This window comes from Mobula birostris, chromosome 32, assembly GCF_030028105.1.
Source record: "Mobula birostris isolate sMobBir1 chromosome 32, sMobBir1.hap1, whole genome shotgun sequence".
Lineage (NCBI taxonomy): Eukaryota > Metazoa > Chordata > Chondrichthyes > Myliobatiformes > Myliobatidae > Mobula > Mobula birostris.
The window spans coordinates 21,457,096-21,471,010 of NC_092401.1; the positions used below are offsets into that span (position 1 = coordinate 21,457,096).

Genomic DNA, 13,915 nt, shown 5'->3' on the forward strand with positions numbered 1-13,915 from the left:
TACAGAGCACAATCAATTTGTCAGACACTCCAGCCACCTTAATTAAAGAAAGGAATGTCCTACCTGGTTTGCTGGAGCCACAACTTGATTACAAAGATAAGAACATCTGTCAAATGTGTGCTTTATCTAAGAAAGGAATGCTCTGTCTAATTTTCATCAGGTACTGCCTTTTGTCAAAATCAAACTGTGTGAAAAGTCAGGAGACATCTTATGTGGATCTGGGTGAACTTTAACCCTCATCTTGCTCCAAAGAAAGCAGCTGTGAGACATTATTCAAACCCACTGCAGTCACCCACAAAATACACAGACAGTTGGTACTTAACCCAGTGTTTACAGGAATCTGAGAATCCCCCATTCCCTTAACCTTTCAGGCGTGCAAGGCCCTTTTTCCTCCAAAAAGCAGTGTGCATTTCTGCCAAGTTCAACTTACTCATTTGTCCACATAATCCCAGCAGTGTTGTGGAACATCCAGGTGGTCTTTTGCAAACTTGAGACGTACAGTACTGTTTATTTTGGAGAAAAGTGGTCTCAGCCATGGCATCCTACCATGAACACCATTCCTATTCAGTGTTCAGGATCTGTCGGTAACCTGACTTTGTATGTCTTTTTTTAAAGGGCAGGTACCTCTGCAACTCGTACCTCCAATCTCATCTCATTGATTGGAACACATGACTCCAAATAGCTTTTGGAGAAGGCATTACACCAGAGGTTTGAACCTAGACTGTGATTGTTTAGTGTACTTTTTCTTGCAACTGCATGCAGAAGACTTGCCTAACGGGAAGGGTTGTGGAATTACATGCACTGGCAATCCTTTAAAGGGAAAATTTATTCATCCAGGATGCAGATCTGATCACGTTTTATGAGTGATGCAGAAAACCAGGTAATTGCAGAGGGTTCACAAACAACTCCTTGTTCTGTAGGTTGGCACAACACAGTGGACCAAATGGCCCATTCTATCCTGTACCGTTCCAAGTTCTGTGTATTAATGTCACTCATCTGTTCTCCTTAGGAACTTTGGTTTCTCAATGGAAATGCAGGAACCATGTTATTCTCAAGAAAACACACAGCAAGAAAGATATTGCTGATGCTTTAGTGCAGAAACATGGAAATCTACAAAACTCCCCAACTTGCTTCAAAAATTTTGGGCAGACGATATATACAATGCTGATGAAACAAGGCTTTTGCATTATGCCATGCTGAATGGTTCCCATTACTCAAACACACAATACTATCAGGTTCAAAGAAGGCAGTGGATTGCATAACTGTATCACACAGGTTGAATTCTTTGTCAATAACTATTCAGAACTAATACAGTTTTATAGTACTAAAATAGTACTGGTGGTACTCTAATTTATTGTTTCAATTAAATACATAGTTTCCTATTCTTTGAAATGGTAGTCTCTTTTTAAAAATACCTTTTTAACTATTTCCATGAATTTTCAGCTAAAGGAAGCAGCTGCTTAATTGGGCCAGTTGATTGGTCCCAATATGTTCCAATTAAGCAACAGTACTCTGGAAAGGATAGAAAAGCAATAAAAATGCTTTAAGATGCATCTTTCTCTTCTCCCCCCCAAAAAAAAATCTGGTTGAATTGTCCTGTTGAACGATTTCAGAACATAACCTGATACACGTTGGGTTCAAGGTACATTTATTATCAAAGTCTGTATGCAGTACACAGCTGAGTTTCATCTTTTCCAGACTGCCACAAAACAAAAAGCATAGATGTTGTTCAAAGAAATACAACAAACTAAAGCACGAAAAAAGACATCAAAGCACCCCCCCAACACAAACTATGCAAACTGCAACAAGAAAGAACAGGAAAAAGCACAGAATATAAAACACAAAACTGATAGAATCCAAGAGAACCACAGTCCAATCAATAAATCACAGACCCAGAACTTTGGTAACATCCTCTGGAAGCATCGTGGGAAAGAGAGACCATTTGAATGCAGGGCCTTCCTTTGGGAGCAGTGAGCAAGAGATAGGGCATGCATGAGTCTTTCATTCATCTCATATCTCAAGTACCAGTGACTCAGTTGGAAGACTACCTTGCTGTTGGAAACAGTGTCGTTCCACTTGCCTCCCAGATGTTCACAGAACACAACTCCAAAATTTATTTTGCTGTCAATATTTGTGAGCAAAAATTATAAAAACAGTTGATCTGGTTATCACATGTGAAATTGGCCTGTTATATTAATGCATCAAACCTATTAACTTTGAGAGTTTGAGAATGGTGTGAAATTCTTGCAACATTTCTGCAAATATTACATACAATACATGCATATTGCTTTTGAAGCATGACAAAATGATACAAGTGAAAAACCTGCACAGGTTACTGCAATGCACAAAAATAAATTCACTGCTGGGTCTCAGTCTTAATCAACAATGATTAAGCATTCGTACACTGAAAATTGGTGCTGCACAATAAAAGACTTGAGGGAAGACCTTGGCTAAATTATGTGCTCAAATCTAGCATGTCACAGAATCAGTTAACACAATATTCTGTTGCAGCATACTCTAATGGTTATAATAGAAAGCATGCAACTAAGGAAAACAAGATGAAATGCCATACAATGAAAACATCACAACCAATGCTAACAAGTTTCTTATGCTTTACTAAATATCCTCAAATTACACCAAGTGCTCAATTAAACCAAACAATACTGGTTCTAAATTCTTTCTCCAGATGTATGTACAGAAGATTTAAGATAGAATTATTTCAGAAGATAATTTGCAAATAAAGGTCTAATTATTTTAATATCGGTCAAAAAGTTATCAATATACCATTAAAATCCTCTTAGGCACATAAGGATTTCACACTGTTTTTCACTATTAATGAGCCTAACCAGATTAACACACTCAGTTCCAAGGCACGTGTTTCACTCAAAAAGTTGATGTCACCTCCCCTTCTCAGATGCTGATCAACCCAAATGGAAGTGATGCCCCCCCCCATTAGACTGTTTGAGGTAACTCATTTTTAAAATTCTTTCTTACTTTTCTAATATTTGTATATTTCTCTATCTGTGTACTTGCAATGCTACTGTGACATAATAATTTCCTTTGGGATCAATAAAAGTATATCATAAAAACACCCATGTACATTTAGTCATTTTAAATCTTACTCCAGCAACAAGCTACAAGTAAAGATTCAATGACTTAGTATGCGATTAGTCATTCCCACCTGAGTAGATGATAATTTTGTGAAAAGCCCAAAATATAACAGGGTATCTGTGACAATCAATGAATATAGAGCAGAGGAAACAAAACTACAAAAACTCCTACTCAATAAAGCAGGATAATTTCCTAGAAAAGTGCAATGAGTGAAGGTTGCACCCATAAATTCTCACACTTCAAAAAGAGCCATCAAGTCTGATCAGGTAATTTTATCACCTCTATACTCTACAGGTTCAGCACTGGCACATTCCTAGTGCCTGGGTTTATCAAGAAAATACAATGGAAATGCATTAAGTACAAAGAATAGCTTTTTTTTCTTGTGGACAAACTGCATGATAACATGATAAAATATTCTTTTTTATATATAGAAGAGCACTTCCCAAACATTAATTCAAAAACCTGGTTCAATGACCTTACTCACTGAAGGCACAGCTGCTGGTAGCAAAGTAACTAGAGTCAACCACACGCAGGAAATCCACAATGTAGCTAACAAGTGCAAGGGTTGAAAGTGGTTACAGAGGTTTTAGAGATGTTGGAATTGGATGCAAGACAACATTGAAAGGTAAACAGCATTTAGTCAATGTTAGGATACAGACAGCTAAGGTTTGCATGCTTATGGAAGACGAAGGCCACTTTGCAAAGTTTAGAAGTTGCAAAAGCATACACACAAGCTGAGAGGTTAGAGTTGGCAAAATTAGTCATTGAAATAGGCAGCTTTAATGAATGTTTAGACACATGGTCAAAAGCCATGTTAAATACAAGTTGCCAGGGAGAACGATGTTGGTAGTCATGGCAAAATGCAAAAACTTTGCTAAAGAAACATTTCATTAACAAGTAGATATTTCAGCAGATGGCTCTGAACTGACTTCTCTTCCTCTCATTTCTCATCCTACCACACTGCTCAATTTCATATGAAGAACACCCTTGTGTTCTGGACCTTCTGTTTTAAAAAGGCATTTTAAAAACACAATCAACACACATAAAAGTTGCTGGTGAACACAGCAGGCCAGGCAGCATCTCTAGGAAGCGGTACAGTCGATATTTTGGGCCGAAACATCAACTGTACCTCTTCCAAGAGATGCTGCCTGGCCTGCTGCGTTCACCGGCAACTTTTATGTGTTGCTTGAAATTCCAGCATCCGCAGATTTCCTCGTGTTTACGGTTTTTAAAAAAATCTCCTTTGGAAAAAAAGATCACTGCACAAAAATACAAAATTAACCAACCTACACTGTCACAAGAAAAAAATCTGCAGATGCTGGAAATTCAAGCAACACATACAAAATGCTGGAGGAACTCAGGACAGGCAGCATCGATGGAAAAGAATACAGTTGACGTTCCGGAACGCGATCCTGCTGAGTTCCTCCAATATTTTGTGTGTGCAGCCTACAATGACATTTTTTTTGGGCAACATTGTTTCCATTTGAAAAAAAATACCATTTTCTTCCATGCTTTGTCGTTCAAGATCACATTACAAACATATTGGTTTCTTTGAAGTACAAAATTGCTAATTTCAGCAAAAAAATGCACTTCTAATTTAACAGCAACTAAGTTGAAGCATTAGAAGCAGTAAGAGTGCAACTTCAACTACAATAGTTCTTTGCTACAAAAACTGCATCTTTTTAATTAAATAATTCTTCTATTCAAAGGGTGAAGGGTGAGTAGTCTAGAAACACGTTAAAAGCCATTCACAATAGTGATACCAGCCTGGAATTCAACTGTTCCAGAGCATAAATGGGCAACTAGATATTTATGCTGCTACAATGTAAATAGATACAGCTGAAAATAAATAGTTATAGCCATGCATCAAGAAATTGCTGTCATCCTGAACCAAATATCAACACAAATCCCCTGGGTTGCAACTTACGCATCTCTCACTTTGTTACTCACGCCTGTTCCCTTCCACACCACCCCATCAGCACTCATCGCCTTGCCTTATTACTTTTTTCCTTCATATTTCCTAGTCAAGTATAAGCATCTGACCAAAGAACAAAAGAAATAAGGTCAAACTCCAAACACTAGCATCTAACATCACAACAGTCATACACTAAAAAGCCCATGCACAAAAAAATTCAATGTGGAATTATCAGATATTTTAGTCATGTCTGTGAAAGGGATGGAGAATTTAAATTGATAGAAAAGGCTTTGACAGACTGCATTGGTAGAATGCATTTCTGTCCCACCCTCACATCTGACAGCCAATAATTCCATTAAAGGATCATATTCCAGTCTACATTCATTAGTTAAGTATCAGTTTTCCAAGCTAATGCACCATGATGGTAAGTCGCTATATTTAAAGGCGTGTGTTTCCTTGTCATACATAGTGAAACACATCTGGCACTAGAATAATGCAGTAAAGAATCCCACAACTTTAGAGACATAAATTATAAACCACCCAAAAGTGCAAAACAATTTCCAATCTCTGCAGACTCCAATTTATATCAAAAATCTATTTCATAAAAATGATAAATTAACTATTTTACCAAATTATTCTTCCATCTAAAACTACACCAAGTAAAATTTCCCTGGAATCCCTGAGTTAATGATAACATGCAGAATTTGAAATGTCTAAATGCCAAAATCATTGTGAAATTGTTCACTTTCTAACAGCAATTTAAACATGCAACCATCCATTTTAAATTGCCTTTTACCAACTGCAATAAGATTATACCATTTCTACAAGCCAAGATGAAGATCCAAGATATAAAAATTCCTAAAGTGCATACACATTGAATTAACCTGATAGTACTGAACATCAAATAGGTACAGAATTGATTATAATGTACAGGATCACATCAGCCCTTAAAATGTTAGTAAAATTCATCATTTGGATAAAAAAATACATACACATTTATTTGGTTAAATTTATAACCAAGAATTCAAACACTTAAATTTCATACAAATCAACACAAATTAAAACAATTCCTTTAAGTTGCATTTCCAATTATGTAAATATTGCATGCCATTAAATGAAATAGAAACAAAACAATTGAGAGATTCACAATCCAAGATTCGCACTACCTGGTCATATCTTTCAACAGTATTAACAATTGTTCCCATCACTAGAACTTCTGCAGTAAAAGGATAAGGAAATACAATTGCATACCATGCTGTCTCGTGGGAATTTTTAAAAAAAATAATGTATTTCAATATTTCCACCAACAGTGCATTATTAAGAATGGCAGTATGAATTTATTTGCATAAATAATAGTTTATTTTAAACAGGGTTTTGAATCACACAGCCAGCCACAAAGCAGGGACCTCAGTCCCAAGATATATATAGACGAAGTAAAATATTAACATATACCAACTTTTCAATTCAGATCAGATAAATAAATTGGAATAATTTAATAGATTCAAAAAGTATAAAGAACTCAACCGTTCAATAACCCCTTCTGTCAATTATAAATTTAGTGTGCAATAACCAAAATGTAATCAAAAATGTTACACAATGTTGGCCAATACACAGATATAGAAACCAAGTGGGAAAATGCTGTTTTAGTTGAATAGAATTCCAACCAAAATTGCCAATAAAATTTCAAAAACAAGGAATACAGAGAAACACATGCAAGCTGTGCCACCTTTCAAACATGAAATTTAATTACAACGTCCACGCTGTTAACACTAATGGCCCCACTCCTCTTATAATTATACAACCAACCACACTGGATCATATCTCAGTCAACAATGCCAGAGGCAATTAACCATCTTTCGTTACGTCAAATGAAATCTTTCCTGCAAACTTCTCTATTCTGGAACCATTTGGGGGCCAAAAAAAAAAACACGATCAAGGGCATAAATTTCGCACTTCCGCACATTCACATGCTTGTCGAAATGGCCGGTACCTGAACTTAGGTAAACAAATCAAAGCAATTTACAAAACCCGCCATAAACGCTTTGCAGTCACAATACTGAAATACTTTGCGACATTATTAACAAATGTAGCTCCAATGTGATTATAGTTGAAGCCAATACATTTGCAACAATACATTAACTGTTACAAAAGTAACTTTTAGGAATGCATTTACGTCATTTTACGTGAACACAAGGGCAAAGAAAGAGTGAAGCGTCTTCTCTTGGCTACTCACTCTTTGATACCTACTGCCATTTCAGCGCGTGAGCAATCAGGGATAGCATCCAGTAGTAATTAATAGGCCAAATACACAGATCTGGGAGGGAGGCTGATGAAACAGGAGTGCAAGAGCCGGACTTCGCTCTGCCAGGCCGCTTTACCACCCACTCACAGCAGCAAGTACAGCCACAGACACACACCAACATCAACGGTTAGGCGCCGCCAGTATGAAAAGAGCAACGGGCGTTTCTTTTCCTTTTTTTAAAAAAAGTGGCCGTGAGCATTGAGACCGCCGCGGTCCTGGGCCTCACACACAAAATGGCGTCAGGAAGCCGTTTCCCGCTCGGCGCCGATAACAATAAAAGCCGATCCCCCGGCCTCTCCCTCACTCCCTCCCCCCGCGGCTTGGCCTTGCCCCGCCGGCACTCACCGAGTCGTTGGGCCTGCCGGGGCCGTAGAGCCACCCTCGCGCTCCATGCTCCAGTTAAAATCCCGTTATCAGAAACGGCAACTGAACTGCGGTGCCTTCAAGTCAGTTTTTAAGCCTAAAATTCCACCGTTTCGTTTCGAATTTTTACTTAATCCCGACACGAAGCGACTCACTAAACCGAGCCCCTGCTCCGCAAATGGCACCCCGACGACACCTTATATACCACCCGCCATCTTGGATGCGCCGATTGGTCAGAATGCCGCACGTGATCGAAAACCGCTCATTCTCATTGGCCGAAGCATCCCATGTGACACCAAATCGGCATTACCATTGGTTACCATCTCCGTGTGAGTCATAGCGACGACCAGTTTTTTCCAGCAGCAAGTGACGTCGAAATGTCCGCGGTGGAGAGCGAACCGGATCCGGGAGTTTGTAGCCAGGCCCAGTAAATTCACACGGAGAGGGGCAAGCAAGCGATTTCGGGGCCGTGGTGGGACTTATAATCCGCCTCCGGTGCCGAAGATGCGCATTGGTAGGGTGCCATCACGTGAGGCGGGCATCACCCGGGGACTGGCCGCCGCTGGGCACGTGACACCTGACACACACTGCCGCAAACCCTCCCCCTCCCCCCACGAAACCTCCCTCCCTCCCTCCGGCGTCGGCGGCGGCCGCCAACCATTCACCCGCCGCCGCTGTGCAGGCCGGGCCGGCCGGCCGGCCTGGGAGCCTCCCTCTCCCGCGGCTCGGCTCGCCTCAGGCAGGTAGCCGCGTCCCTCGCACCCGCGCCGGGGACCTGGGCCCGGGTCCGGCTTGCCCTCCCTCCTAGGCGGCGCCAAGTTTTTTTTTCTCCCCTCCTCTTGCGCGTTTCTCGCCGAGTTTGACCTCATTTTGTTTTCCTCTCCTCCCCTGCCCCCTCCCACCTCATTTTCCGTTCCGGGGCCGCCCGGTCCGCCTGCTTCGTTTTTGAGGCGGCCCGCGCCCGGGTCGCTTCCCCCCGCGTATTTTTCGTCGGCCCGAATATTTTTTTTACCTGTGTTTGTGCGCGCACGGCGTCCTGAATTCCTCACAACCTTCGGGCCGTGCGTGACGTGACGTCAGACGCAGCGTGCGTGGCCGCGGTTACTCATCGGAGAGATGGGTGCCCGGCCCCTCTTAACCCTTGGAGGAAGTGAGTGGGTGCTCAGGCCGGCCGGATTACTGTAATCAGCACTGACCTCCACACTCAGCCACCTCTGGTCTCGTTCGAATGTATGCTGTGCTACGCTGCAACCAAGGTACATGATGAGGCATTTTATAATAGACGAGTGGGATTTGTCCTGGTTGGCTTGTTGCCAGAGGAGCAACTTTGGAAGAAAAAGGTACATGAAATGTGTGAAAACCACAAAACTTTATTATTCAGAGAGATCCCTTCTTCAAAGTCAACTTTATTGTTACAGGCACACTTGCAGTTTAAAAAAAACTGGAGGGCGACAAATAAACGTCTAACATATTGAAATTATATTCAAACTAAATCTGCAGTGACCAGATTTTATCTTCTATGGAAACTTTTGTGTTTACTAGTCATGCATAATGTTACAAAATAAGTGAGTGGTAACTTCTCAATACAACTAATTATTCTACTTTAATTTACCATTTCCTCTAAAGTAGTTTTTTCTCCGTTTACGAAAAAAACAAAAACTTTGAATCAGCACGTGACAATTCATATGGTTTTATACTGATGGCTTTGTGGGTAACAACACCACCTTTTTTTTATCTTAGTTGTTCTTTGGAATGAGAAATATGCATATTTGTCTCTATATTGTCCTTAATTTAATCCAAGTAACATAAGGTTATTAAAGTTGCTCGTCTTGCCGTAAGGCACATACCCCAATCCAGTTTGTTGCTGCAGCAATGCCTACTGGAGAATGGGGTCATTGCAAGTTCTGATCTCATTGCAAGTGTAATGCAAAATCAAACAATAGTGGGTTGAAGCCGCTGGAGAGTTTCAAATGGGACAACCAAAGGAAAGCAAAATTATTGTGGACCCTTGCAGCTGGTATGTATACCTGTTTCACGCAGATTTTTTAAAAATGTTTCAGTAGCAATCACCTACCTCCATAATGCAAAGAGTATCTTTGGAGAAGCCGGTGTAGAATCATGAGGAAGAAGAGGCTATTCAGTCACTCATTTAATCATGGATTTGTATGTGAAGTTTCAACTTTTGATCCGTGCAGACATTTTCTTGCTATGTTTGTCAGTATTTATCCCCATATTCCTCTACTTGTGCAAGAACACTTTCCAGTTTCTTCTTGTATATTATCAGGAAACTTAGCGGCAGTTTACTTCTTGTTTATGGACATCTCCATTATAATGCAGTAAATTCATGGTCTGTGTTGTTCACAGGTAAAATATTTTTTTGCTGCTGTATTGCTTAATATTTTATCCAGCTTGCATTGTTCTCACTTCTGATGTTTCTGCTTGTTAGAGGTATAAACACCTGAAACCATGGTTACAGAAGCATCTGAAGCGGAATACAGAATCATACAATTGTTGACACCATGGTGATCTTGTGTTCCATCATTACATAGCTGCAGGGCATTCCAATCAGTGGCTCTGAAAATAAAACCATTTTAATAAAGTATGTTTACCATTCCTTTTTCTCTTTATTTCATTTATTTGAGTTTTTTCAAGAACTAAGAGCATAATCTAGTTAAATGATTGATACTAAATTACCATGTGTTTTTAATGCTGCAGATGTACAGTAGAGAATTTTGGACATGGTGTTTATCTCTAATTAGACTGGAAAAGTTTGTATTATACAGTGAAGTACGCAATTAAAAATTGCCATAATTGCTGGGAGTAACTTCTTGAAAAGATTAAAGATTAGAGTGATTAGCTTTATTTGTCACATGTACATCTCAGCAAACAGTGAAATACATCATTTGCATCAAGGACCAGCACAGTCTGGGGATGTGCTAGTGATGGCCCTCAACTCTTGCCATTGTTCCATGAAAAAACTGGAGCACCTGGAGGAAACCCTTATGGTCGTGGAGAGAACTAAAAACTGCAGACACCAGTGGAATTGAACCAGATAGAAACATAGACAACATACAGCACAATACAGGCCCTTTGGCCCACAAAGCTGTGCCGAACATGTCCTTACCTTTGAAATTACCTAGGTTTACCATTAGCCCCCAATTTTTCTAAGCTCCATATAGCCATCCAGGAGTCTCTTAAAAGACCCTATCGTTTCCGCCTCCACCACTGCCACCGGCAGCCCATTCCACCCACTCACCACTCTCTGTGTAAAAAAAACTTACCCCTGACATCTCCTCTGTACTTACTTCCAAGCACCTTAAAATTGTGCCCTTTCATGCTAGCCATTTTAACCCTAGGGAAAAGCCTCTGACTATCAACAGGATCAATGAATCTCATTATCTCATACACCTCTATCAGGTCACCTTTCATCCTCCATCACTCTGAGAAAAGGCCGAGTTCACTCAACCTATTCTCATAAGGCAGAAAGCTACTATTGTGGATGAATACATTCTGGGGAGTAAAAAATGAGGAAAAATTGTCATCTACGCATCCAAGCTGCAAGAATTCTAGGGACATTTAAGAGCCTCCTAGACAGGAACATAGATGAAAGAAAAATGGAGGATTATATGGGAAGGATGGTAGGTTAAAAGGTTGGCACAACATCATGGGCCAACGGGCCTGCACTGTGCTGTACAGTATTGTTGGCACAGCATCATGGGCCAAATGCTTCTCAATTTCATGCAAAAGGTTATAAATTCTGTTCTGAAATCATAGCTGTTGTGAAATCTTTCTTGAACTTGAAAATGTATGTCAGAAATAAAAGCTGCTCTAATCCATGACTTGTATCACCAAAAATGACAAGGGCCTCTACTGTGTGCTTTACTACTACCTGCTGGTTTGCTTCCATTGAAGGTACCTTGGCAAACACCACTGAACACTGCTGTCCCTTCAGCCCACCATTTAACCTATTCCGAGACCAATCTAATCCTTCCCTCCTCAGCCCTCAGTGTTTCTTTCATCCATGTGCCTATCTAGGACGGTCAGGAATTGAGAGAGGTTGTGTCTTTGCTACATTATATTGTATGATCAAGACCAGTAATCCATCTGTTCCCTTTTCCATCATATTGTTCAAAATAAATCTTTTCTGCCCTTTATATTTTTCTATAAGTAATTGTCCTTTGTATTATCTCCTAAAGCACAAAATGAGCTCCAAATCTTCTTCAGTAATTAATCATGATGGATAGCTGGGGCTTCGAATTAGCCATCACTATTGAGGACCCTCCTTGGATTACCAGCATCAACTTTATTAATCATTTTGTAAGATGTATTCAATAAATACATCTGTTTTCTTTCCCTTTAATAACCAGGGATTGTGTCTCAGTCATCACTGTGGTATTACACGGTACTATCAAGAATAAAGAAGCCATTGTCTTTGATGGGCACCACAACTTGCATTCCATCCTTCTCCCAGACATCTATCTTGAATTGAACTGAATGCTTCACTACTTTTGTCAAAGATGGACATTGACTAATACATCTATGTCATGGAGGTGTGGTTATTTTTCTCTCTGTGGTGATAACTAACTGTACCTAGTTTCATTTGCTGCTGAACTTCTTATTTCTGCCTTTGTTGGTCTAACTTTCTCCGTTCCAAAATACTGCTCGCCAATAATCCAGGACTCAATAATCTTGACCATTCAGAACCTTGCAGTTTATATCCTGACTCATTGTCTCATTTACCTATAACCACTATTAATTATTAAGCATTTTCAGGGTGTATTCATGTTCCTCACCAAAAATGGCCACATTTAAATTCTTGGTTTTGTCTCTGTTGCTAACTGACTGACACTTCAATAAGAAAAATTCTCGTATTTTCAGATTCTACCATGGTCTTCTCAATCCCTAACGCTGTAATCTCTGGGTTGGCCTTTTGATCGTTCCTGCTTGAATCAGTCTAGAATTGGTCACTATGTTTTCAGCAGCAAAACTCTTAAGATTTCGAGATCACAAACAAGAAAAAATCCGCAGATGCTGGAAATTCGAGCAACACACAAAAAACCGGAAGAATTCGGCAGGCCACGGAGCATGAACTTGTGCGTGTTGCTAAAATAACGAGATTCCTCCTTCTACCCTAACCGTTTTATAAATTATCCTACATCTCTGCTTCTCCTCCCTTACATGCCTTCCAAACCATCCCTTTGGAACAAGATTTCGTTATTTTCCCCAATGACCTACGTAGATATGTTTTTTATTAATATGCATTTGGTAGGTACACTTTGCCGCATCTGTGCTACATAAATGCAAATTGTTAAGTATGTATTCATCTACCTGCCTCTAACGTTTAGTGAGGAATTACAAAATCTGTAGACTCATTGCAAGTTGTGCGGGTATTAGCTCTATTAATTTATTTTCCCCAACATATAAACCAAGCCAATGTGAACGTTTTCTCGTTTTAATTTTGCCTCGCTCCGAACCCACTTTGCTGTCGTCGGGATTACGCACCGCCCGCTCCTGTGATTGACGGCAGCGTGGTCCAATCAGCTGGGTGGGGATGCCGTTGGGCGTTCAAATAGAAGGCGAGGCGCAGGCTCAGTTTAATCTTTCCCAACCGTTGATGAGGCACCGTTTGAAAAATCTGGCGGGTTGCTGGAAGCTTCGACGACTTGAGAGAGCGTGCGGTGACATTATCTCATATGGCTGTTCTCTCGTCAATTCATTGAAGTAACTTTAGGGAAGAGACTGCAGTTTTTATAAACACCCAGCTACACTATAGAAATAGTGTCAGTAAGTGACTTGTCTCTTTTAATTTTTCTAGAGCTTCTTTGCACGCATGAAGTAATCGAGGAAAACCAGGACAAACCTAATGGAGTTATATTTTACAGTTAGCGTGAGGGCAGCGGCTACCTAAAGCAAAAGAAAACAAAATACTAGATGAAGGATCTCGACTTCCATAGATGCTGCCTGGCCCGCTGAGATCCTCAGCAATTTGTTTTCTAATCAAGCATCGGCAGTTTCTTGCATTTCTATTCTGATTGGTACATTCCTGGGAACTTTAGTAGTTGTGTTGTATTCTGACACTGCACTATGCTGAATGTGCGCCAACTGCAACCAATCAGGGCATTTCAGGGTGGCTTAATATGTTGATTAAAAGGTCTGTAAGGTGCTATCTTCCAGGTCCGAAATGTGCAATTTAACCAATAAAACAATAATCCGGGCAGTATTGT

The 13,915-nt window shown here is 40.2% G+C and overlaps 1 protein-coding gene across 7 annotated transcripts in view; it reads right to left on the reverse strand.

Moving 5' to 3' along the window:
* Window positions 1–8,761, reverse strand: part of brd4 (bromodomain containing 4) — a 176,369-nt gene extending 167,608 nt beyond the window's left edge. For 2 of the 7 annotated variants that reach the window (XM_072248419.1, XM_072248420.1), the window contains exon 1: window positions 7,674–7,971. In XM_072248419.1, coding sequence (XP_072104520.1) covers window positions 7,674–7,720 — 47 coding nt within the window. In that variant the 5' untranslated portion in view covers window positions 7,721–7,971. Of the gene's footprint in view, window positions 1–7,673; window positions 7,972–8,001; window positions 8,192–8,703 lie in introns of those variants that run through there. The other 5 variants (XM_072248423.1, XM_072248421.1, XM_072248425.1 and 2 more) reach the window with 5 other exon arrangements.
* Between the last annotated feature and the right edge of the window lie 5,154 nt (window positions 8,762–13,915).